At 40.9% G+C, this 27,413-nt stretch overlaps 2 protein-coding genes and 1 long non-coding RNA gene across 8 annotated transcripts in view; 1 reads left to right on the plus strand and 2 right to left on the minus strand.

The window, feature by feature from the left end:
• The window catches only part of LOC120401570 (citron Rho-interacting kinase-like), a 46,737-nt gene extending 46,288 nt beyond the window's left edge, over positions 1–449 (minus strand). Inside the window, exon 1 of the mRNA XM_039531684.1 lies at positions 354–449. The gene's annotated coding sequence lies outside the window, so the exon portion shown is untranslated. The remainder of the gene's footprint in view (positions 1–353) is intronic.
• A 404-nt stretch (positions 450–853) lies between these two features.
• LOC120401573 lies at positions 854–19,594 on the plus strand. Of its 2 annotated transcripts, XR_005596558.1 has the most exons (4): positions 854–1,006; positions 7,780–7,897; positions 11,040–11,143; positions 19,193–19,594. It is a non-coding gene; the product is annotated as an uncharacterized LOC120401573 (long non-coding RNA). The 2 variants fall into 2 exon arrangements; XR_005596557.1 differs by lacking the exon at positions 11,040–11,143.
• RNF217 (ring finger protein 217) overlaps positions 4,574–27,413 on the minus strand; it is a 94,715-nt gene continuing 71,875 nt past the window's right edge. Inside the window, exons 5-8 of one of the 5 annotated variants that reach the window (XR_005596556.1) lie at positions 21,601–21,672; positions 17,766–17,825; positions 9,376–9,480; positions 4,574–4,935 (exon numbers count right to left, since the gene is read on the minus strand). Coding sequence is in view for 4 of the 5 variants with exons in the window: in XM_039531681.1 (XP_039387615.1) it covers positions 9,467–9,480; positions 17,766–17,825; positions 21,601–21,672 (146 nt within the window). In the remaining variant the exon portion in view is untranslated. Of the gene's footprint in view, positions 4,936–7,895; positions 9,481–17,094; positions 17,826–21,600; positions 21,673–27,413 lie in introns of those variants that run through there. The other 4 variants (XM_039531683.1, XM_039531682.1, XM_039531681.1 and 1 more) reach the window with 4 other exon arrangements.

Below are 27,413 nucleotides of genomic sequence, written 5' to 3' on the forward strand. Positions count from 1 at the left end.
GGTGTGTGTACAGAGCAGAAATCTGAAGCTGAGCAGAGACTGGCTCACTTCAGGCTCAGGCGGAGCCCGGTTTCCCTGCAGGTTCGGCTGTGACTCCTCGGCCCGACCGTCTCCCCTCAGGCCGGTTCCCAGAGCCCATCCGTGGCGTCTCCCGGGGAGGCTCAGGGCAGCGCTAGCGCCGTCTGGGCTCCGCGCCTCCCGCCCAGACCCGCAGCGCGCCGGGCTCAGGGACCCGCAGCCGGACCGCCGCGCGGGGCCCGGCTCCCCCCGCTAGCGCTGACGTCACGGCGGGAGCTGCTAACGATGGGAAGCGCCTGCGGCCAGCCGGAGCCGGGTCACGCGCTCTGTCTCACCTCGCTCGCGGCAGGTCCCTTCACGGGGGGCACCACGGCCGGCGGTGGCGGGGGAGACAGGCTGGGCGGCACTGGGCAAGCTGGAGGCGCCGCCGCACGCGGTGTTGGTTGCCAGGGTAACCAGCCCGGCCTATGGAGCCAGCCGTCCACAGACCGTTGCCCGGGGGTGCGGCCACGCGCCGCCCCCGCGCAAGGCGGGGCCGACGGGCCGCGCTGGTTCTGTCCCGCAGCTGCGGAACCGGCCGCTGTGAGTTCCCCGGCGCGGTCCCGCGAGCTGGGCTTGCTCGGTGACAGCGGAAGGCGCTGCCCGCTGGGCACAGGTGGCGGGGGAAGGCGGCAGCATCGGTGCAGGGGCAAACCGAGTGCACGAGGAGGCAGGGGCCGGAAAGGGTCCGAGGGCGACAGGTTAAGAAGACGGAGACGCGCTGCCGCCAGTGGCGGAGGGGAAACCCTGGGAGGGGGCGTAGCGGGGATGGACGCTAACCCACTCGGTGAGCTAGCTGCAGGGGTTGCAAAGACAGGGTGCGGGTGGCCGCGGTGCTCCCCCGCAGGGGGCTACAGCTCAGCACCTGCCGCGCCCCAGGGCTGTGTTCTGAAAGGCCCAGGTGCGGCCCCGTGCCCAGGGAAGGCTACACTTCTCCCTCTCAAAAGAGGTATTGAGCTGCTAAAGGAGACTGGAGTCTGTGAAATATTTTACATACCTACCCCTGAAACACTAGAATTGTCATATACGATTTTTGTGTTGTTAAGATTCCCTTACCCGTTAATGTCTGCCTAAAACTTCTGAGTGGTACACACATTTGCCTTAGGTGATGGTGTTTGCCTGAAGCACCCACTTGTATTTCTCCACTAAGTATAGTTTCACTCCTTTAAATTATTTACTTTTTAAAATGTTTTATTAGTTTTAGCACTGCATCATTTACCTTCATTATCCTTGTGCAGGTGGATGTCATTAATGTACATTTTAATAATCATTGAAAATATTAATAGTTGCTAGTAGCTTCAGCAATCACAGCTGCAGCATTTCTAGTAACATTTCCTCTGTTTTATGATTTTGTAATCTATAATTTTTATTCCTAAATTAGTGTTATTAAAAAATAAAGAAAATGAACAAGTCAGTTCTTCAGGCTCAGATGACTTCAAGGCTGCCTGAGTTCTTGGGTTGGTGCCAAAACTTCTTTGGTTTCCTTTGATCTATCATTGGCCCTTGGCAACTGTTATTTTGCATCTGTACCCAGCACTTGAGGGCATTTTACCACTTCTGTGTAGAACTCATCTCCCAAATATTCAGTGAAGGCCAGATTTTTAAAGGTTGAAAACACCCACCTGCTTCTGAAAAATCTCACTAGTGACGTAAATATCTGATCCTAGGGACACTATGCTATCTTGTATGAAATCTTTTTGAAAGGTAAATTTCTACTGTAATTTTTACTCAACATAAATACACAACTACAAGATTAGCAAACAAGAATTAAAAAATCAGGAGTTATGCACCCAAAAGTCAGATGCACAGAGGCAGGAAGCAGGGCCACTGTTACAGCAGAGCCCCCTACAGGAAGCAGGACAGAACAGCTGATGGCTGGTAGACGAAATGAAGGCTCTTATGGTCAAGTTGACCCATGGGGCTGCCCTCTGAAGAATACAGCTAGTGAGATTCCATTTTGATTTTAGCCTCTATCTGCTCATTAGACACTTGTGATTAAAATCTTATCTTTTACTTTGTGCTCCCAGGAAAATTTAACTTATAAACACCCCAAGTCCCCATCATCTTACACCTTCCTTACACTGATAGTAGCATTAATGAGTCCATGATTGCAGTATCAGCAACGGTGTGAGGGGAGTCTGGTAGACTGCAACAAAAATGTTTAAAGTTAGCTGAAAACATTGTGACGTTGTCTCAGCATACATGTATAGTGCATGCAGGACTCATTATCTGGCCCAGAAATAAGGTGTGGCAGCAACTAGATATACTTTGTATTTGTTTCTGAAGCAGTAGTATGTTTTCATTGTAGGCAAGCCATCTAGCTGGTTTACTTACCCACTGGTTGAGCCAATCAAGCCTCTCTGGGAGAAATGTTAGAAATATGTCTGTTAGGCCAGCTAAGTGTCTTCAGTGGCTCATCAGTGCAAGACCACGCAGGTCATCTCTGAGTAATGGATTTGTTGACAGCATTGGGAAGTGTTTTGAAAAGAAGGCTGATGCTGACATTCTTAAGTAGCCAGGTACATACACTATATATTATGGTCACATAATAGAGATTTATGGCTGGATTAACGAAGGTACCTAGGCAGCTAAATCAGGGGTTTAGGCTCCACAGCATTTCACAGAACTCTCCCTGAACCCTGTAGGTTCCTAAATACACTCACTTGGCACCTACATTTTCAGGAATAAAAGTTCCCTAGACATTGACGTTTTTACTCAAGAACACTCTTGGCCTGTGGATGCCTACTTCCTGCCCAAGACCCAGAGTAAGGAACCAGGGAAGATAGGCAAGCAAATACCTAAATTGCATGTGGGGCCTGATCCAGTACGTATACTCTGAGGCTGCCTACTGGAGCTGGTCTCATTCAAAATCTGCCCAGACAAGGTGGTGCTACTGCTCATCTTATAACTTTGAGCCCCATGGTTAGAGAACTCACCTAGGATGTGGGAAATCCCACATTTAGTTCCCTCCTCAGTAGAGGGGAAAATAGATTTGAACGGGGGTTTCCCACATCCCAACTGAGTGCTCTAATCACTGTGCAAAAAGTTGTAAGATGGACAGCACCACATCCTTCAGCCATTTTGTGTGGAGTGAGGCAGACATCTGCCTATCTCATTCTCCCAAGCAACAGTTTAGATACCTATGCTGCCTGACTTGAAGAGAGGGGTTCCTGGTTGTGAATCATCAGCACAGCTAGGAATCTCCCTGCAGCCCAGACTTAAACTCTGAGAGGGGCAGGGTTTAGAACCCATGCCTCTCCTCACCATCACCCGGCTTAGGGAACTCCCTATCTAGCATGCCATGTCTTACACATGACATTCTTGTTAAGACACCATAGAATGATATTAGCCTTTACTGTAACTACTCAATTTGTGATTCACGATCACCCTCAGATCCTTTTCAGCAATACTGCCATGTAGCCAGTTATTCCCCATTTTGTAGTTAGGAAGAAAAAAAAACAATCAAATTTACAAGTGAAGTACTTTGCACTTATCTTTATAGATTTTCATCTTGATTTCAGACCAATTCTCTAATTTGTCAAGGTTATTTTGAATTCTAATCCTGTCCTCCAAATCACCTCCAACTCCTCCATGCCTGATGTCATCTGCAAATTTTATAAACATACTCACCACTCCATTGTCCAGGTCATTAATGAAAATATTTAGTTTTTCAGATGCTGGAATGACCCCTGAAGGACCCACTTTTTTATGCCCTCCCAGTTTGACAGTGAAGTATTGATAACTGCTTTTTCCGTATGGGCTTTCAAGCAGCTGGACACTCACTTTATAGTAATTTCAGCTAGCCCACATTTTCCTAGTTTGCTTATGAGAATATCATGTAGGACAGCATAAAAAGCCATACTAAAAATAAACTGCTTTCCCCCTATTCATTAGGCCAGTAACCTGTCAAAGGAAGTTAGGTTGGTTTAGCATGATTTGGTCTTGACAAATCCATGCTGGCCCTGCCTTGTAACCCCATTATTAAAAAATTGTTCCAGTATCAAAGTTAGGGAATTATAGACCAATCAGCCTATCAATTATAATTAATTATACCAGTTATAATTAACTGAGAAATGGGCTTCAGCAACGATTATGGACCAAATATTTAGGCCCGAATACAGAGTTACCTTAATTATACAGTCACAAGAACTGTACAAATAAATAGCCATCTAGATGTCCTGCTAACTATTTGTACAAGAAACAGTGTGCACATTCATTAGAAAAGGAAGCCCTTTCAGTTAATCATAGAATTTTGGTCTCCAGGCTCACTTGTCTGTAATAATCACTGTTTAAATGTTGATTTTATTTAGTTAACTTTTCCCTTTTCCTGTCCCCACCAAAATATTTGGGATATTGTACAACATTCTTAAATGCAATAAAAAAAATAGAAATCACCCTTTAAAAAGTAAAGTAAATTGAAGTAGTATTAGATGGATAACTTAAGTCCAAAACTATTTAAGAAGTCAAAAGAAAGCAGGTGCTTTAAACTGCAACTAGTTTATTAGGTACACAGGAATTAGTACTATTCAGGTACAAACTGGCTTACAGACAGATACATCTCATCCAGCTCAAATCTTGGAGCTGAATGACAGGCAAGTTTTTCCTCCTGCTTCTTTTCATAGGGTCTGTCAGCTAGAAGCTCCATGCAATTTTTCTTATTTTCTGACACTAGCTTTCTGATGAAGAAACTGGCTCAATGAGAGAACATTTTGTCCATTAACTGAACTAGTGGCCTAGGACTTCATTATCTCAGTTTCTCTCTCAGCCTAGGATCAAGTTCTTAGATCTTCAGCTCACCCTCTGTGAGGTCCTTTCTGGCAAATCTAAAACAAAGCTATCTATATAAATGTTGTAGGAAGGTGGCAGCTCAGCATTTATCTGTGAAGAGCAATTGCACACATAACCATGATTACACTCATGCATTTAGACACTTTAGGGTCAATTATTAGAGATATACAACACTTTGCATTTAGATAGAGTTTCTGATCCATACAAGCCAATATGCTTTAGTGAGGTGAGTAGGCATTATTATTCCATTTTTACAGACAGAGGAAACTGAAGCACAAACAGATTAAGAAATGTGCCCAAAGTCACTCAGTGGCAAAACTGGGGCTAGAAGGCAAGTCTCCTGACTCCCCTCTGATAAAGTCTGATCCAATTAACAGACTATGCTTAGAGACACCCTAGCATGTGAATTAAAATCACTGAACCCTATTGATACATTTCATTTACAAAATGTAGACAGGCATAGTTCCTTTTTTAACCACAAGTTTCAGTCCCTGAGAAATAGGTATTCTCGATGATGGGCACACTACTGGCTAAGCCTTGTTAACACTTGAGAGCATCCTTACAGTGATTAGAAGAATGGTTCTGGAGAATACTTTTTATTTTCCTATTTCAAAAAGTTATCTAAAGTACTTGTAGACCTTTTGCAAATCAGACAAAAGCACCATTCTGTCAATACTATCAATTCAGTATTGTGAAAGCCAGTACCCCTTTCTCAGAGAAGGTGCCTTGTTTAATTAAAGGGCCAATATGTTTGCATTTGCAGTTACTGCTAATGTTTCAAGTGCAGTAGAGCAGACTTCTATGCAATTTGCTTTTAAAATTTCATCACTGCAAAGGAACAGATCTTTGGAAAGTTGTTCTACAAAAGAAATTAACATTTCAATGCATGTAAGATTTTAATCCTAATCATTTTACCATTCCACAGTAGGATATAGTTTAGCCTTATATGGAATGTGCTAATATTTTTTTAAATAAATAAAGAAGTTTTGAGATATTAACATGGGGAGAGATTAACTATTTAATGTTAAATATAGGGAAGTGAAAATTCAATTTAGTATAGCAAAGATGTTAAAAGTAACAGATTGAAGTGACGTATTTTCACAGAATACTTTTGTTAAAGAATTATAACATTTTAAATATCCTTCAAAGAGATTAAGTTGTATAATGATCAATCTAACATGACCACTGTTAGTCAGAGCTGTTTGCCTAATTTGTACAGCTACAGAAGTTTGGTCCTTTGCTTGCAAAAAAGGATTCAGAAACATCAGTAGTTTTTTCTTCTCCAAAACTTTATTAGGTAGACATTACTAGATGACACTGTACGACCCTCAGCATGCAAGTAAAGAAAAACTCCACTGTGTATACTTTCACACAATCCATATGTTAACACACTCAGAACACGGTTTCCCAAGATTAGGTCTAGAACAGGTGAAGTGCATTCAGATTCTTTTTATAACATCCTCCAATTTCATCATGAGGAAATTTCCTTTTAATTCCTCATAAATAAGGGATATTAGAATAGGATGAAAGTCAAAGGGATGCATTCAAAATCACTGAAGCGCCCTAAGCTTCTGATTTATGAACTTCACCCACAGGATATACACCAGATTCACTGGACACTCTTTACTGAAAATGCCTACAGTAAGTGTGATTGGATTTAGCAAAGTGGAACAGTACAATGACATACTTATACATGAATATTAGTGAGGTACCATTTTGAAAATAAACTGTTAAAAATTTCACTTAATTTCAAAAGGTCCTGTCCAGCAGGATGACGCTTTTCCTTGTTTCCATGTTTTTGTACATGTGCATATACAACCTGTGTTTAAATGTTTTTGAAGAACAGGATTCATTTTAATTATTAGTTATACATTCATTAGAACAATTTTAGTCAGACACTACTATGGCAGATTGTACAGAGGATGATAGAGGACAAACATTGTCTATAGGCCACCTAAAACAAAAGGCACTCAAAAGGAGAGCAAAAAAAATATTCGTTACAAAACATTGACACAAACTGAAGCAATCATGGAGGGAGCATATTCAGTAATAGCCATTGATATAATTCTAAAGTATCAGTTTGGAAGGTAGATTAGTAAAAAAAAAAATACTGCTTAAAATCATCTATTGAGTTTTTTTTGTCAAATTACTGTAGCATAGAGATGTTTAGATTAACATTCACAAATTTAGTATAGACACAATCACTCTTGCTAAAATGTTATCTTAAATAATTTTGCTGTATAATGTAATTTTCAAATAGAAACACAAGGGAAGAATTGTCCATTATCTTTCAGTATTTTGCATGGAAACAGAGAGGAATGTGCTTTTGAGGGAACAATTTGTTACACAAATACTGCATGTTTCTCTTATGATAGCTGAAGTCTTATGATACATGATCTCTCATTCAGTAGGCCGTAGAGTACTTAATTCTGATAAATTTAAGATAATACAAGAATAAAGCTATTGGTCTGAGAGGGTATCAACAAGGGTTATGGCAATTCAATAAGTCTCACTGAAATGAGACTCTCAGTCAAATTCCCTGTTCTTAGTAACTTCAGAATTGTAGTGTGTCTGACTGAATCCTAGTGAAGTACTTGTATGTTTCTTTATAAAAAAAGTCAAACTGCAGGTGGGAATAATAATTTCTTCAAATATTTTCCTTACTGTAATTTAAGCTAACTGCACTGGATGAAACATATTCCAGAATTCTATAATTCAGAAATTTCAGTAACAGGAACAAAATCCCAACAACCTTATTTTTGGTCAAACTAACAGAGTGTAGAAAACAGTTTATAAAGGAAGCCTATTTATGACCATAGTTTCATGAAGAAATAATTTTCCAAAACAAGCATCAGTTTTCATCTAAAAATCAGTTTGCCTACAGTAATTTTCTTTTGACAATTGACATTTTATTGGTCTAATTTTTTTTTTTAGATTTTCAACAGTTCAGAAGAATCTACAAAAATTCAGAAACAGAATATAATCCTTATTCTGACACCAGATTTGAGGAAAGAGACAAAAAAAGGGATCAGTAACTTTTTATGGTACATATGTAAGTACTTCACACGATCTAGAATATAGTGGGTAAATCCTGGCCTTCAATGAAGTCAGTAGGAGCTGGGACTTCACCCAATATTCTCACAGAAGGGAGGAATCACATCCTCCTTTTTGAGACAGAGAGAGGACTAATGCTGCTTACTCAGTATGGCCTGTATCTGTTTCAAATTAATTCAAGTCTCTTCACACAAAAATAAGTAGCAGAACTAATAGAGGGGTAGGGGGCAACTGCCCCTCCCTCCCCCATGGGTCTTTAGGTGTATGTGTGGTGTCTTTTCAAGCATATTATGTAACTGACAAAAGGAGGTGTATGACAACATTTTCAGAGGGAAAAGTTTCAGCCCATCATCATGGAGGGTCAAATATTAGCCAGGATGTCTCTTCAAGCATCCTTGGATGCCACAGACACTGCAAGCCCACCCCAAACTCACCCAGCAGCATCTGCTCCTGTCCCATGTGGCTGGGCCTGGTTGGTCATTTCAGGAATTGCAACATGGCACACAGGTTCAAGTGGTATAGCAATCCCGTGAGCCACATCACAATGACACTCATTCAAATTTGGCCTGGCTGCCCGTCTGTCGTGATGAAAAGGTGACCAGGCCAAACCTAAATGGTGCTCTGATGACCTGTGTGCTAGGTTGTAATACCCAGAGTAGAGAGCTAGGCTCAGCCCTGTGGGTCAGGAGCCACCACTGCTATGTGAGTGTCGGGCAGGCTTACTTTCCAGCCCTCCCCCGGCTCCATCCCCAAAGCCTCCTTCCTGCATTGCGCCAGGATTAGGGTTCTGGTGCCGGGATGGAGGGTGCAGCTGCAGGAAGTAGGTACTCCCTTGGCAGGGCAAAGAGGATGCAGCTACAGAGAAGGAGTACACCCATCGAACAGGGAGTCTCCACAAATGACCCAGTGCCCTCCAAGGTTGTAAAACCTGGCTCCACCACTCTCTCTCATCTAAAATTTGGCCTGAAAGGTTTTGTCAAAACCAACAGGTACTTTTATTAGAAGACAAAATGAACACTGACAACATATATTTAGATGCATTTCTGGAAGGGGTGTGTGTGTGAATAGTAGTTTAAAAAACAGAAAGACAGGATTAAGATCAAGCAAAATTAAACAGATGAGAGTACCTTTCTTGTTCCTAAAATGTATTACGTTGCAATATCCCTGTTTCAGAATAAAAGACTTTTGGCCTAAAGATGTCTATATATAGCAATCAACTTGTCAATACTTCCTATATGGCTTTTTTATAAAGGAAAACTCAACTGATTCAAGCAATAAGGCACCAACATAGGTTAATAAAAACATGCTGTCAATACACAATACACTAAACCAAAACTGAAAAGCAAGTGTTAATATTATACTCACTTTTCCAATTTGTAATGGCCTTTACGTTTCTCTGTTGACTAGCTAAGAGACATATTAGAGTCCTAGTCATGCGTGCATCTTTTCATTTTAAAATTTCTAGAAACTACTTACTTGATGAATCCAAATTCCCTCTTGCCCCAGCATTCCTATCTACTTCATATGAAGGGAGAAAGATTTGTCACTGATTTTGCTGGAAGTAGGATCAGCACCTGTGTTCTGAACCATGTTAGAAGCAGGAGTAATGTTTTTATTTTCTCACCATATATTGTACTTATCTATATCAGATAAAATAGGTTATTTTTTGCATTTCAATGATTTAATTGCCACTAAAGAGAAGAAATTTGGCCCTGAACAGTTCAAGATTGGACAAAAAAAGATTTTGGGCTGTCTAATTTTGGAATTTTTTTAGAAATTTAATTTAAAATGCCAAAGGAGACATTGGGAGTTTGTTTTTAAATTTTCCCAGAAAATATAAGAGGTCAGATCCTCAGCTTTTATAGATCTGCCTAGCTTCACTGAAGTCTATTGAGTTACATTCATTTATACTAGCCTAAGATCGTTCTCTTTTTAGGAGCCATTGCTATTAAACTGAACAATATTATATAATGATAAAATTCTTATACTATAATTCCAAATGTAATACTATTTACACATGCTAAACTGCATTAGCTAATAGTAATACTGTACCAATATTGTCTCAAGTGGTCAATTTTAAATGCAATTATTTCCTTCTTTAGCCACTTTAACAATCAGTTTGTGAGTTGGGAATATGATTAAATAAAATGTGTAACAACTGGCAATAAGGTAAACATTCTATTATGAGATGGCACAAACAGACAAATGTAAATTTACCTCCTTGTACTTGCAATTTCTGGATATGAAGCAGGAGAATGTAGATTGACATGAAAAATTCTTAACTGCAATTCCCATGTAAAAAAAAAAGGGGGAGGGGGGGAAAACATGGCTCAAGATTGAACCTGCTTGGCTTCCCCTGGAGCTTGAATCAGATATGAGCACATTTCTTGACTGCATCAGCAATTTACAAGCATCAGTGTTAGTATTTAACAGCTTGTTTTGACTGTATGTTTTTCATTTAACCTTTTTTCCTTTGTAAAATGAGGCAATCATGGGATCACATTAGTAACTTTATGCTGAGTTAACGACAATAAATAATTTAAAAAAACTGCTAACAAAGTATTATTTTTGTCTCATAGTTTTCCACAAATTTCCTAATTGCTCATGCCAGGTCTTCTGTAACATTATAGTTGGAAATGCACAGGGCTGGCATGCACTGATGTTTAAAAGGATCTTGCATGTACTTTTTGTTCAATTTTTTTTGTAGTGTAAAAGTGGGTCTCTCTCTAATAATTTACAAATAAACCTCTGCCATTTTGACTTTGATCCACACAAGAATTTCAGATTTACTGTTCAGTTTTTCAAATGAGCCAAACAGAAAATGAAAGGTTTTTTGCTGCACTGTATGCAGTACTTTTTTCCCCCTAATTACTATTGAGAACAGGGCCTTTAAATTTTATATAATAAAAGACTTGCAATATTTTTTAAGGGGAAAGATGAGCCGTATTTAGACATTCAGTTTTACTTTTCTAGGAAATAAGTAACTGTACCTTACTTACACACTCATATCTCAAATACATCATGCATTCTATGATCAAGTTCCTAATCTACCGTAGGTACTGGCAAGTATTTTACTGCCATATTAAAAAGAGCATTAATGATTAAATGCCTTTCACTGCTAATGTTTCCACTTTTTATAGGAAGAGACTATAGATCGCTCTAAAGCCTTTACTATCACTTGGAATGACATGGAAGAAGCTAGGCCAGGAAAATTACAGTCCTGCAAACAGAAAGTTATTTTGTTGTAAGTGCTGTTTTTAAGGAATCACAATGTGTTATGGGGACAATTTTGTCAAGTTCAACTCAATGGTATGAAAACTTACAAATACAGTCACACTTTAAACTCACATTCATTCTTTTTATGTATTTTGATTTTTCTTGCCTCGTAACAAGCCAATTACTCCTATGTAAGTGTAGTCAAAATGTTGAATCATGACATCACTGTTTTCCATGTCAGGCTGATTTCTGAATCACAAGACTACTTCACTGCAAAATATAACAAATGATGAAGCTGGGTTCTGAAAGAGTTTCCCTGATGTAAATATCTCTACTAACAATAGGTAAAATGCCAAAAAATATTAGCAACTCAAATTGCTAATTGTATATGAGTACTCTTTTTCAAGTTTGTCCCAGTGTGAAAGTCCCTCTTTAAAAACTCTGGATGTTTGCTGATTGCAGTTCCTAAAACTTACTGATGTGGGTCTGCTGAATAAGGCAGGCTTTAAAAAAAATGCCTAAATTAACACTATAAACTAAGTGGTTTACTAGTATCCCAAAGAGGAAAAATGGCTACATACTATTACAAGTCAACATTCCCTTAGCATGGGACCTTCCAGAGAAAGCAATTTGAGACCAGATCAACTGTTCTTCCACCAGAAAAAAGTTTAGTCTCACTTCCCCGCAAAAAAACAACCAAACAAAAACTGGTGCTATGAAGAAACTGCTCAGAGGTTTTGATAGAAAAAAGATGGGATGCCTTACAAGGATGTAGAGGACAGCACCTTTCTGAAAAATTCTGCTCTTACAGAAGATGTAAAATCCTTAAACATAACTTCATGTAACTTGGTCAAAACATTGTAGGCCAAAGTTACCATTGGCATAAAAATGATGCAACTTCAGTGACTCCAATGGAGTTGTGCCTGCAGCAAACACCAGCAGCAAATTTGGCCCACTGCAACTAAAAGGCTACTGATGAAGAAATCATGAAATTCTCTTCCAACAAAGTGCTCCTTTAGGATGCTTCCCATCAGCAAAATTCAAAGTGATCTAATTTAATATAGATTTAAGTTATGATGGCCCATGGTTCACATCCACAACTTAGAACTACACAGCCATAACCATGGCCAAGAATTATAAATGGTATAAGGTCCACTTCAGAAAGAAATGCCACAAGATTTAAAAGTTCAAAGTCTGGAAAAGTAATCCGTTTGGCCACTGAATTTGAACCAATTTCCCCAGATACACTTGGCAAAAGAAACTATTAAACTCTCTAAGAATCATTTCATCACTACAGATGTAAGCAGAGAATTATTAGTCCTCTACAATACAAAGATATATCTGTCCTGCACTTTTTTTTTTTTTTTTGATGTCACACTGACTGCTGTGACTCTTTGGAAAAACAGACAGCTCACTGACTAAACAAAATTCATAGTGGCAATGCAAATACTTTCAAGTATTATTGGCAATATTCACCTCACATTATAGAAAAATTAAAATGTCATGTTGTCCAACCTTCCAAAAGCAAGGTGAACAGATGCAATAAAAAAAATGCCATGTCATCAAGAGCTGTGCAATAAACAACTACTTATACAGTATCTCAAAAAATGAACGATGGATAGATCCTCAGCCCCTGCTGTCCTAAAGGGAGATCACAGAGGTGATTTGAAAGTGCATTTTTAATTATTTTAAAGATATGACTATACTGTGCTATAAATAAGTGATAAAAATTGGAAACACATTGTAAATATAATTTGTGATACTGAAAAGGAAATGTTATAGTCAACTGGAGGACAGGATTGCTGTGCATTTATTGACTCATAACTGTAGTCCCACCTTTCAGTTGCGTAATTCATTGCCCTCTTATTGGGTAAGGTAATAGGATTTGCACAATAACTAGTTATTTTCCAAACATACAATATGCAATTCCCTGCATAATCACTGCAGTTACACAAATACCTCCACTGTGAAAGGCTACCACACCTAGAACTCCATAACATGCCTGCCATAAATATGGTTGTCTCAGCTTCTGGTCTCCTTCCCACCCTGTAACCTCACCTAGTTGTATTAAACACAATTTAATTACACTTAGTGAAAAAAGGGAGGGGACTAAGCCTTCCCCCAAGGGGCAAAGAGCAGCACGGGAAAGAGAAATTATTGGGAAAACTAGAGTTAGATAGATTGGCAGGTAGCAGTGTTTGTTGTGAACATATGGATGGGAAGTTCCTAGGGCACTAGCCATTCAGAGTAGATATATTCAGAGTAGCCAGTCAGAGTGCAAGTTTAAGAGGATACTTTTCAGTACAATATTAATAATTTCAGGGGACTTTGATAGCCCAGTATATAGTTATTACAGAGTTAACAACTCCTGAGTTTTTGCCCTCAAATGTTATTTCACGCAGGAGCGCTACTACCTTGAAGATAAGTACCTTAAAGTTACAATTTAAGTACACAGGGCAAGATTTCCTCCTCTGATAGGACAATCTGAGAGGGGACAAAGAATGAGGAAGTCTTTGAGATGTCTTGTGGGTGGTAAGTTGTTCCTCTCCATGGAAGAGCAACAAAACTGGCATCCAAAAATCACAGATTCAAGAAGATCAACAGGAGGCCAGAGCCCTCTACACTGAAGTCCTGGACCTCTGCCCAACTTGGTTTTACCAGGTTACACAGTTGGAGCCACTATGATAGGGCTTATACAGCTGGCAGCAGATGTTGGGATCTACTTTTAAGGGAGGCTTCCAATTGCAGAAAGGTGGCTGTAGAAAATCCAAGCTAAGTCTGTATTATCTTTGTACAGGAATCTTTACAGTGGGCAGCAATCATGTCCTCAACTGGCCTGCCCCTCCCCAATTACCCTATGGAATCTCAATCTGAATGTGTCTTTTGGTGTGAAAATGCTTCTCAAATGAAAACCAACCTTTTACTGTCTACTGTAGCTACTTCCCAGTGCCTACTGGATCCATGGGTCCAGCATACAGCAACATGAAACCTGTCTTAAGAATCATTCAAATGGCAAACAACTTAGTGTTTTAATGAAAGTGGTTTACTGATAAAGGCAGAGCAGAACTGTTGTCTTGTAAAGAGTGGTGTAATATAGGTTTTATTCTAAATAATTTACAAATAAAAATATTTTGTAGGAGGATGAATGAAAAACAATTGATCAATTTCCAAATCATAGTAGCTAAATAAATTCTATTCCAGAAATTTTGGTATAGTTTCTGTGTATCAGAAATAATTTAGAAAATATTGACTTTTACTTTCAAATCAAATATTAAATTTATTTCCCAGGAAATTAAAAGACTGTTTAGAAGTCAAAATTTTATCAACAAAAAATAGTTAAAAACTTAAGGATTCACATTTGAATAGCTGTCAATTTACGTGTTTACATATTTAAACAACTGGAATATAAAATAGTCTTTTTTAATATAGTGTTCAAATTTTTAAGGTATTTTTTTATTTAAGAAAAGTGAAGAAAAGAACTACAAAGTAGGCAAGCAATCCAGGACTGAATCTCTCTCCTTTCATACAAGAAAGCACAATCAATTGTTCCTATCATTCTTTTGGAGAGAGAGCATACAAAAGATAAGCATACTCTCTCATCTTTATAAATTAATTAGGTCAAACTTGGCTAATTTTTTATATGTACAAACAAAATGGAAAATAATTTAATCAAAGTAGACAAAATCAAATGAAAATGAACACCCCGGATGACACAGTATTGTAGGAACTGAGAGATGTTATTTTGTATTTTTTTTTTTAAAACCTTAATGGCATGCTTTTTGTGTTAACAATTTTTTTTGATTATAATAAAAAGTGACTGGATCTAATACCCTACCCACACTGATGGCACTAATGTGGAAATGCATGCTATTCATTCCATTCTCTTATCTTAAGATCTTACTTGCATTCCCATAAGAAAATCTGAGGTTATTACCGCAAACCTCCCATAGTGAAAAAGCTACAAAAATAGGTTACACATTGTAAGAATATTTCAAACATTTATAAAGAACCAGGAAGAATAATTGAATCATTCCACTGTGTAACCAACTACAGAAAATCTCAAGTACTAAGATATTCTTAAATGAAATAGTTGATTTGACACTGTTTTACAGACTGCACTGTAAACACCAAAACTCTCTATACATCTCTAAGGTCTGAAACTTTTCTAAATAATACAAAAGTATCCCCAGAAAGTTATTTGACTTTTAAAAGAAAGGAATAAAAATCCCTGAGTAATCCAAAAACAACTGATATGTATGACCTTAGAAAATGGACTCTCTTAAAACAGATTAGTTTCAAGGCAGCTAACAACTTTCAGGTACAACCAAAATAAGGGACAGATGTATCATAGCAGATACGGTTTTAAAGCTACATAATCTATGTATTTTAACTGGAAATACTATACTTTGAAATTAGGTAACTGCCTCAGTTTTTAATATGAAACTCTTAGGACCTTTTCTATTTCCACAATTGCAAGGTCAGCATATCTTTAAACTGAAATGGAAGATGAACTGAGAGGTGCTGTTGCAACGATCTTGGCTACTATTATATACTTGTACACAGTGTTTTGGTAAGAAAAAAAAGCAAGCTGGCTAATGCCTGTAAATAAGCAAACACTAGCCATCTATGGTAAGCTGACATTTGTGTTGCCAGGTAAACAAAATCCACTACAATTTCTTCCACTGAGGCTTTGAAGTTGAAGTACACTCTACTGCTGGGGTAAACATGGATCACTAAATGGCTACTGTTATATTCAGGTTTCAGGGTGGGGTTTTTGTTTTGTTTTTTTTAAAAGGATATCAGTGCAAAATATATACTCTCAAAATTGTATGCTGTATTTGGATGCAATTTACAATACCTACAGGCTTTCAAGGAGACTAAATAAAACCACAGCATATACAAATACCAGTCCCGCCCCTATCCAACCGCTCCTGCTTCTTGCCCCCTGATGCGCCCCCCCCGGGACTCCTGCCCCATCCAACCCCCCCTGTTCCCTGACAGCCCCTGGAACTCCCGCCACCCCCATCCAACGCCCCCCTCTCATTCCTGACTGCCCCCCGCAGTACTCCTGCCCCCATTCCCCGCCCTCTGGCTGCCCCAACTCCTCTCCACATCATGCCCCCTGACCCCGAACTCCCCTGCCCGCTATCCAGCCCACCCTGCTCCCTGCCCCCTTACCGCACTGCCTGGAGCACCAGTGGTTGGCGGCGCTACAGCCATGCTGCCCGGAGCACCAGGACAGGCAGCCGCGCCACCTGGCTGGAGCCAGCCTCACCACCGCGCAGCACAGAGCACTGGGTCAGGCCGGGCTCTGCAGCTGCGCTGCCCCGGGAGCTCGCAGCCTCGCCGCCCAGAGCATTGCGCTAGAGCGAGCTGAGGCTGTGGGGGCGGGGGAATCACAGGGGAGGGACTGGGGGGCTAGCCTCCCCGGGGCAGGAGCTCAGGGGCCAGGCAGGAGGTGCCCACGGGCCGTAGTTTGCCCACCTCTGTCTTAAAACAAAGGTACTGTTGTCACGGTACATCACCAAAACCAAGGAAGAGAAAACAAAGTGTGGAATACTAGTAGGATCGTTTCTAACTCCTTGCCTCCACTCTGTGCCTGCCCCCACCCATGAGACATTGGGTCTTTTGGGAATTGAGCAGTCTACTTAACAACATAAACATGTGCTGTTTGGGTAAATAATATTTCATAGACTGAATCTTCAGAGTGTAGCTAGTTTGTAGTGTATGTGCCAAAATACAATTGAAGATACAAGTTAGTTCTAGCTCCACCATGAAAACAGACTCTCCTACCAATTTCCCCATCTCACTTTCAGTGAGTGCCTGAAGACAGAAAGGGCCAGTAATATTTGTTTGTCTTAGCTAATGAAACATTTCTTTTTTGCTGGGAGGGGCTGAAATGCTGTACTGTCCTACAGAATTAGTCTCCCCAAAATCATTGCTTATATTCCTAACATAATTTAAATACTACAACAAATATAGACTTGGTTCCAATAATTTTACTCCTTACTTCCCTTTGAGGCACTGATATTTTGGCAGTGGCAACCCCTGCCACATAAGTGATTAAACTCCCTAATCCGCTGGTAAAATCGGCAGACAATATAACCAGCCATCATCTTCCAGCATCTGATTTTAGATATTGGTATGTTAGACAGAACACTGTATGTGTGATGAAAAATATTTACAGAATTAGACTCTAAAACCAGACGAGGCTATTCAGTGTACAGTAAAAGTTCAAACACCTTTAGGCATTTCCTCTGAAAGGCCTATACAGAAGCTAAATGGAAAACATGTTGCCAATTAAATGCTTTCTTCACAGGACAATCAGTAGAGTTGTGGCTACAATGCAGACTTTGATTGTCTACGAAAGAAACTTAGACCTAAAACTTTAAAATTAAAATAAAAAACACATTTAAAAAGCAGCAGTTAGGGGGGCCATCTTGTTTGGAGTGCACCAGAGTAGGAGGCATTCTGGTCAGCAGTAGTGTACTGTGTGGAGGGAATATGGCAGAAAGTTCCCATTATTTTTCCAGGATTGTGGCTTCAAAGCTGCTAACCAGTACTATATTGCTCTGTCGCACATATTTTGTGTAGCCCTTACATGACCAGCTCAGTTCAGGTGAGTAAGGTCCATTCTTACCAGGGCATACCTGTCCGTGACCTTTTCCTCTGCTTTTTACAAAGGCAATAGATAGGAAACACAAATAAACCTGCCAAAAAAGAACACACAAAATTAAAAGAAAATAGTATATAGTTATAAATAGTAAATTGTAATTTCTCAATATGTGCACATCTACTCACACACACACCACCCAGTATCCAAATATTGCTCCACAAATTCCTGTGAAACTTAAATGGTTAAGACATTTAGACTAGCACAGAAAATACTGAACTGAAATAGTCTCTTTTTGGTAACTACACTAACATTTCTCTATCTTTCATTAATTTTGGGTTTAAAACTTATATTATACTTCGGAAATTGCATAGTTTAAACTCTCACAATACCTCAAAGGACACAAATAGTACAGAACTGTTGAGCCCTGGCAATCTTAACTCCACATTAAAGTTTTTTGCTGTGAAATTACAAATTATCAGGAAGGTTTCTAAAATACTTCCAGATTTATTCAAAGAAACCTTAACCCTCTGATTTTATCTGGCATAAAGATCCTGTGGGTATAAAAGAAGGATGCCATTCAATTTATGGTTTACTTTTAATTTACTTGCATAACTACTGGCTCGATCATAAAACACAGTGTTTATTTTGTAATTTTACATGATACAATTCCTGCTAATGCCCCTATCTTTCAGGAACAAAAATAAATGTCTATTCCATAGTGTTGATTATACAAGACATGAGAATTCCATCAGATTTAAAGAGAATATTTTAAAAACTTACACACTTTTAAATTCACAACTAAGTTAATAAATCAGTTTTCATACAAATGTAAATCTAAACCCCCCAACACTAAGTTACACTCATTGTTACTTACTTTCAGTTCAGTTTTCTTTTCTATTTGCTCACTTTCCAGAATCCCAATTTCTGACTATAGAAAACCTTACATAGGTGATATAACCTGAACTACCATGCAACATGAAAGTAATGTCTTGGGCCACAAGGATATTGTGATTTATATTATACTAAGTGGTTGTATGCAGTGTTCCTAGAGCCGTGTTGGTCCCAGGATATTAGAGAGACAAGTTGTGTGAGGTAATATCTTATTAGGCCAACTTCTGTTGGTGAGAGAGCAGTTTTCAAGCTCCACAGAGCTCTTCTTCAGGTCTAGGAAAGGTACTCCAAGCGTCACAGCTAAATACAAGCTGCTTTGCACAGATATTAGACTGTTTGTATTGGCTTAGTAAAAAAATCAATTAGTTTTTACCCTCTGCTTACAGCTGTTTTTCCCCCGGTCTCTGCCTTTTTTTGATGGAATGTAGATTTCAAGTATTACATGTCTTCCTCTATTAGTAACTTCACTTCCCTGAACATTTGGTGGAGGGGTATTTTAATGGAAAACTTTTGCTTCCTGGTTAGTTGAGTTTAATTAAGTTTAAAATACAATGTTTTCATTTTCCCTAGTGAAAAAGTATGGTCTCTGGATCACCAGCTGTCTGCATCAAGACACAATGAGTGTACGAAACATCTGCAGTTCACTGGCTTTCCAGTGACACCATTAATTTGAAAAGTGGAGGAGAAACAGCAACACCTTTCAGCTGAATGAGGGCAATAGCCCTTTCTTCTCTTCAAAGGGATGTAGTTCATTAATATTTATAAAGCACTTTGAGTTGGTCAGAGAGAAGGTGCTATGGAAATACAAATATTACTTGGAGTGCTTTTCATGCCTTGTCTAGACTAGGATTTAAAAGTGCAGTGTTTGCCTGTGTTATCCAACATGTTCCAACACATTGATATTTTGCCTTAAGACATGCTAAATTGGTCAGGTTGAAGACCAGGTTCCTCTCTAGGCTTTAAATCAACCAGTTTAGTCTTGCATCTGAAGAAGTGGGTATTCACCCACGAAAGCTCATGCTGCAAAACGTCTGTTAGTCTATAAGGTGCCACAGGATTCTTTGTTGCTTTTACAGTTTAGTATGTGTTGAAGGCAGCATGTCTTATCTTCACATCAGCAAATGTGTGCCAATATTACACTTTTGATCCTAGCCTAAGCAAGATTTGAGTTTATCTTAAAGCCTTTCTGTAAAAAGCAAGCTGTTTAATAAACCTGATTGTGTTTAAGTGAAAATGAACAGTTTGTTAGAAGAGGTACTTTTCAATCCAAATTGAAAGAATAGTCCGTACGGGCTAGTTAGAAAAAATGTGATTTTCAGAGGCCAGGGCCGGCTCTGGCTTTTTTGCTGCCCCAAGCAACAACAACAAAAAAAAACAACCCACAAACCTGCAGGGCAGCTGGAGTGGCGAAGCAAAAAAAAACAACCTGCGGGGCAGCCGGAGCCAGGGTGCAAACTTTTGGCTAGTGGGACTCCCTGCGCTGCAGACGTGCTCCATGGGCAGTGGAGTGCACGCCCCAGCTAGCAGGGGGGAGAGGGGGGGGCGGCCAGGGCCTCCTTCAGCCAGGGTGCTCACCACTTGGCCCCTCCCGCCATGCTGCCTGCCAGGAGGGCTCTATGCCGCTCTGGTTGATGGGGAGGGAAGGATGGGGGCTGCCAGGCTTGCTGCAGACCTGGTACCAGCTGGGGCAGACAGAGCGCGCAGCCGGCTCCCAGCAGGGCGCTCCCCTCGTCCGCACCGCCACCCCCTACAAGGCGGCCAGAGTGGCGAACAGAACAGAACAGAAAAGGGCTGCCGTGCCACCTTAGGATTGGGCGGAATGCCGCCCCTTAGAGTCTGCTGCCCCAAGCACGAGCTAGCTTGGCTGGTGCATGGAGCCTGCCCTGTCAGAGACTGTTGCTCTATCATACCATCAGGAAAGCCTACTGAAGTCATTACTCCAAGCTCAGTATTTAATAATGAACTGTGAAATACAGATGGTGAAATTACTGGTGTAGAGTGGTTTACAACTACCCTATTAAGATTACTTTTACAGCAGACATTGCTATAATTACTTCAATTTCAGAGATTAACTATATATAATCAACATGTCTCTTCTAAACCGCATACACATTACTCTGCAGGATCATCTCAGTGATCTGATCATAGCTAAGGCCTAGTTTTACACTTAGAAGTTTTGCCATTATACCTTGGTGAGCAAAATAAGCTTTACAGGCAAAAGCATTTTTATGTCAGTATTAATGCACTGACAATAGGGCTTCTGCAAGCATAGAAATGTCACAAAAAAGTCAAAACAAAAACACCAAGCACCAAAGCACTTCTCATGTAGGCATGGCCACAGTTATACCAGAATAAAGATGCCTTATATCAGTATATAGCTTATTTTGCTTTCCGACCCAGGATTAAGATGTATTGGTATACGCACTTTCATACTGGCATAACTACATCCATACTAACGGAGGCTTTGTTACTGTAACTATACTCATATAGTTCAGGTGGCAAAATGTTCTAGTGTAGACAAGCCCGAAGTATTGACTCATTGAAAATAATTTGTTCTTTTTAAATAGCTGGTTGGCATCAATCCTGTACAGGAAAAAATAATTATAATGCATTGATATTCTCATATAGAAAGCATTATTAAAATGCAAAGTGCTTTACAAACATCAGTCACAAAAAACACCCCTGTGAGGTAGGTAGGTAGGTATTTGTGCCTCCATTTATCCATCTCTAAAAATGGCATTACTGTGAGACTGAATGAATTGCTCAAGATGACGTGTCATGTCAGTGGCAAAAATCAGGATTAGAACCCAGATCTGCAGCTTCTGATTCCTAGTTTTGTGTTAACCCTTCGGTATGATCACTAAGCTTCAACTGAATTATACTATCAGATTCAAGATATGCTGACTACTTAGACTTAGAAATTCCTTTTTTTTTTTTTTTTAGCAGAATAGTCATTATTATACTGCATGAGTTCTTACCTATTACAACAGCTATAGCTCCCAGTGCCAGTCCCAATACCAGTATTAAGGGTGCAACGAGTAATTTTCCAGCTGAAAAACAAAAATCATTAAAAAAATTAAAACTATTTATTTCACTTCATCATCATCCTGGCTGCCCAAAACCACCTTGAAATAATCTAACCTCATAGGTACTTCTGAAATAAAATTGATTTTTGGAAGTTTTACTGGAGTTCCCCTTTGTAATGATATCCTTCAACTCCAGTGAGAAGCCATTAGTGATAAGCCAATCTGCTGCTCTTCCTGCACTCTAACCACTTTTACAATCTACCTTTGTGTATCTCAGCTTTCAAAGTGAGCTTGCATCTTTTACCAGTTCTCATTTTAAGACATATCAGGATTAGAGCAGAACAATGGGCATATATGCTCAGTACTTTTGGTATCTCCTGGAGAGGTTCTAGGAGTCCCTACTACATCCACCCCACTACCATCCCTAGGAAGATGCCCCACCAATGCATCTATAATTCTGGAGATCTATGGAGTTAGGCCCAGATTCAAAAATGGGATCTCAGTTAACAGTCCGTAGCAGCAGCTCAAAGAGACGTTACCAACTGATAGCTAGCTTATTTACGGTCTGATCCTTTGCCCTTTGAAGGCAATGGTAGTGCTCCCATTGACTTTCATGATGCAGGGCCAATCCCTAAGAGCACCTAAGCCTGTTTCCAATCAATACCTAAAAGAAATGGTGTGGTTCTCACAGGACTGGGTGAGAAGAGCTGTGCGGAGTAGAAGCCATAGGAGCATAGTTACCCTGTATGGGTTGTTCTTTTTAGGTTTGTATTTTTTAGTTTACAGCAGGGGTACGCAACCTGTGGCACACGTGCCAAAGGCAGCATGTGAGCTGATTTTCAGTGGCATTCACACTGCCCGGGTCCTGGCCACAGGTCCAAGGGGCTCTGCATTTTAATTTAATTTTAAATGAAGCTTCTTAAACATTTTAAAAACCTTATATACTTTTACATACAACAATAGTTTAGTTATATATTGTACACTTCTAGAAAGAGACCTTCTAAAAACGTTGAAATGTATTACTGGCATGTGAAACCTTAAATCAGAGTGAATAAATGAAGACTCAGCACACCACTTCTGAAAGGTTGCCGACCCCTGGTTTACAGCTTGTTGAACTGCATGGAAGGACTGAGCAGCCAAAAACTTGCCAAACTGATGCCAATTTGGATTAAACTATAACCCATGCAATACAACTACTTTGTCTTGCTGACACAGACTGAACTCTTGAAACAGGGATCGTTTCTCTCCATGTATTTGTATAGCATGTAGCACAAAAGGGGCTCTGGTCTCAGCTGTTTGAAAGTAAATGCCAAGTATTTTGTTGTTATTAATGGTCCAGTAGTTCAAATGGAGATGTGAATTTCAATAAATTAGGTTGTACCTTTAAAAAGGGAGGAAAATTAAAAATAGATACCCCAGAAATACAGACTTAGATTAGGTTTTAGGGAATGATTAGGTTTTAGGGAATGATTAGGTTTTAGGACCAGTACAGTTACTGTTGTAAATGTTTGTGAAACATCTTGTTTTCCCTTCAAACTGCTCAAATTAGTAGCTCTGGTTAAGCTTCTCCAGAACCAGAGCTACTAATTTGAGCAGTTTGAAGGGAAAACAAGATGTTTCACAAACATTTACAACAGTAACTGTACTGGTCCTTTTCACACTTCTGTGTAATTAAAAAAGCCTTAAAAACAGAGTGTGTTGAGTGGAAGAGAAGGGTTCTGAAATTATAATTAATTATTAAAATAAAAGACTTGGAAAAGTTTATTATTTGTATTACTATAAAACCTAGACGCCTACCCATGGATCAGGATGCCATTGTGCTAAGTGCTGTACAAAGAACAAGACAACAGTCTCTGCCCCAAATAGCTTACAATCTAACACAAGAGACAGCCGATGGATGCAATAGACAAGTAAGGACCACAAGGAAACAAGGCAATCAAGGATAAGCACATAGATAAAACCCATCAATTTTTGTTGTTTAAGTACATTTTTTAAAAAGTAAAAATATTTAAAACGTTTGAAGTTATGACAACCTATACTCAGTCCTAAACTTATGAAATCTATTAAAATAATTACATTAAAAAATACACAAGCAGTACATGTTTGCTATTGAAGTTTCAAAGAACATCAAACCACTGAACTGGTAGAACTTGGACATCACTGGCTAAGCACCTGGAATCAGAATTTGTTGTAGTGCTAAACCAGAAGTAGCCTCTTCTGCAGGTGCAGAGAGAATGTTTTCTTCATTTCAGTTCAATCAACCAGTTTGTTCAAAGATGAGAAACCAGTTGGGAGTTGAAAAAAGTAGGAAAGCTTTTTTTCCTCTTCCAATCTATGAATAAAAACTAGCTGTGAGAGGATGAAATGTAATAGTTCTAAAATCTTGAAGGATGGTGACCAGAAACAAATCAGTTCAATTCAGTGACTACATGTAATCATTTCTTTAATACATATTTTGATAAACTTTCTTATTCTGTAACCAGCATAGTTAGGGTAGTTTATTAAATAAAAACAATATTAAAATGCTGTCTGTGCATTTATAATTGAATTCCAATTACCATGCAAATATAGTTTAACACAAGTCACAAGTAAAAAAATCAATTTAGTAAAGAAATGTGTCATTCACCATTTTATAATAAAAAATGTAAAAATTAAGAATCTGAATAAATGTACGTTAATCTTTTGTGACGGACTGTACCCTTATGTTCACCACTTTTACAAGACTATGATAAATTTTGTATTAACTGTGCATTGTGAGGTACTGTTTGAAAACTCAAAATCTACTAAATATTATTGTTCTGGTAAAATGTGTGCAGCAACATCGTATGTAAAGTTATAAGATTTTACTGTATGACATTGCTGAGACATGCTCCAAGTTAGAAAAACAGCCCAAACCAGTTCCTCAGAGACAAAAGGTTAGCCAGCACCTCAGTCAGGTGTCAACATAATCAAGTGAACTATTACCAGGTTGAGTGGCCATTCTTTAACAGGAAGAAGACTGTGAGGAAGAAATTTATATTTCGGCAGTGGAACAGCTGGGGGTTTCCATGTAAACAGACTGGCTGTCACCTGAACCCCAGCTAGAGAGGATTTTCAAAGAGTAAAGATATAAAAACGAGGAACAGAGGACACAAATCACCTCTTTCCCCTCATCTCCACTCACAGCATTAACCATGTTTGAAAGACAAAGAACGCATCAGTGAACTAAGGGAGTAGTCCTAACTAAAGGAGTTCAGCCAGTGAAAGCATGTGGTGAAAAAAACCTTCGCTTTAAATTCATTTAGCTTCATAAATTAGGTATTCGTTTGCATTTACCTTTTATTTCTCTGTAACCAATTCTAAAATCTATCTTTCTGTAGTTAATAAAAAACTGTTACCTACTTTTTCGTAACTTGTTCTTTGAGATGTGTTGTTCACGTCCATTCCACATTAGGTCTGCGCATGCTGCGTGCACAAGCATCAAAAACTTTTCCCTTAGCGGCACCCATTGGGCCAGCGGGGCCCCCACCTGAGTGGTACCACTGCATTGTGCATATATATCCCTGCTGGCCCGACCCCTTCCAGTTCCTTCTTGCCGGCGACTCTGACAGAGGGGTAGGAGGGCGGGTGGGTGCGTGGAATGGATGTGAACAACACATCTCGAAGAACAACAGTTACGAAAAAGTAGGTAACTTTTCTTCTTCGAGTGCTTGTTCATGTCCATTCCACATTAGATGAATTACAAGCTTACCTTTGGAGGAGGGTAGGAGTCACGGAACAATTGATCAGAGGACCGCACCGCCGACCGCTGTGTCCTCTCAGGCCTGCTGGTTGACCGTGTAGTGGGTCGTGAAGGTATGCACCGACGACCAGGTGGCTGCTCTGCAGATCTCCTGGATCGGGACTTGTGCCAGGAAGGCCACTGAAGCTGCTTGCGCCCTGGTCGAGTGGGCCGTGACCACCAGGGCCGGAACACCTGCGAGGTCATAACACGCTCGAATGCAGTCTGTAATCCAGGAGGAGAGTCACTGCGCTGACACCAGGAGGCCTCATCCTCTCAGCCACGGCCACGAACAGCTGCGTGGATTTATGAAAGGGCTTGGTGCGCTCCAAGTAGAACGCCATCGCTCAACAGACATCCAGGGTGTGCAGGCTGCGGTGATTCAGGTCCGCGTAGGGTTTGGGGAAAAACACCAGACGACAAATGTCCTGGCCTAGATGGAATTGTGAGACCACCTTGGGGTGTGGATGGAGCTGCACTTTGTCTTTATGAAACACTGTATATGGTGGCTCTGAGGTGAGTGCCCTCAGCTCAGATATCCTTCTGGCCGAGGTGATGGCCACTAGGAAAGCCACCTTCCAGGAAAGGTGGAGGAGGGAGCAGGTAGCAAGGGGTTCGAACGGGGACCCCCATGAGCTTAGAAAGGACTAAGCTGAGATTCCATGGAGGGACTGGGGGGCGTGAGTAAGGGAGCACCTTCTCCAGTCCTTTAAGGAACCGCCCCACCATTGGGTCGGAGAACACCGAGCCCCCTGAAAACCCCGGGTGGAAGGCGGAAATGGCCACCACATGCACCCTGACAGAGGATGGGGCCAGCCCCTGCTGCTGCTTGAGGTGCAGTAGATACTCTAGAATGGTCGGCACCGGAGCCTGGCATGGCTGAACCTGCCAGGGCCCACACCGGCACGAGAACCTCTTCCACTTGGCCAGGTAAGTCGCCTCGGTAGAGGGTTTCCTACTACCAAGTAGAACCTGCTACACAGGAAGGGAGCACTGGGTCTCCAGAGCATTCAGCCACAGAGCTTCCATACTGTCAGATGCAGTGATTGCAGGTCAGGGTGGAGGAGCCGCCCTCTGTCCTGCGTGATGAGGTCCCGGTGTAGGGGCAGGGTTACCAGGGCTTCCACCAACAGCTCCAGGAGCATGGTGAACCAGTGCTGGCGGGGCCAGGCTGTGGCGATGAGGATGACCATCACCCAGTCCCTGCACACCTTGAGCAGGACTTTGTGCACCAGAGGAAGTGGGGGAAAGGCGTATTTCAATTCCCCTCCCCACGGGATCGCGAATGCGTCTGCTATTGAGCCCGGGCTGCGGCCCTGGAACGAGCAGAACTGCGGGCATTGGGCATTGCCCTTGGTGGCAAACAGGTCTACTCGGGGAAACCCCCACTTGCGGAAGGGCGAAAACATGACGTCGGCTCTGAGCATCCACTCGTGCATGTGATACGACCTGCTGAGGTGGTCCACCAGTTTGTTCCGCACCCCCGGGAGGTAGGACGCCTCGAGGTGGATGGTGTGGGCTATGCAAAAGTTCCAGAGGAGGAGAGCCTCGTGGCAAGGAACGGGCTCCACCCTGCTTGTTTATATAAACATAGCAGTCGTGTTGTCCGTCAGAACTGTCACACTGTGACAACTCAAAGTGGCGTGAAAGGTCTGGCAGGCTAAATGAACCACCCTGAGCTCCTTCACAGTGATATGGAGCGACCGCTCTGCTCCCGACCACAAGCCCTAAGTCCCCTAGTTGAGCACCCCATCCGAGGTCTGACGTGTCCGTCACAAGCGTCAGGTCCGGCTGTTGTGTGGCAAAGGGGATGCCTTCGCAAACCACTGTCTGGGACCGCCACCACTGCAAGGAGTCTAGCACGTCCCCCAGGGCTGTCACTACCACGTCCAGGGAGTCCCTGCCTGGGTGGTATACACGGGTAAGCCAAGCCTGCAGCGTCCTGAGTTTTAGTCCTGCGTGCTTGACCACATGCATGCATGCTACCATGTGGCCCAGCAGCCTC

This window comes from Mauremys reevesii, linkage group 3, assembly GCF_016161935.1.
Source record: "Mauremys reevesii isolate NIE-2019 linkage group 3, ASM1616193v1, whole genome shotgun sequence".
Lineage (NCBI taxonomy): Eukaryota > Metazoa > Chordata > Testudines > Geoemydidae > Mauremys > Mauremys reevesii.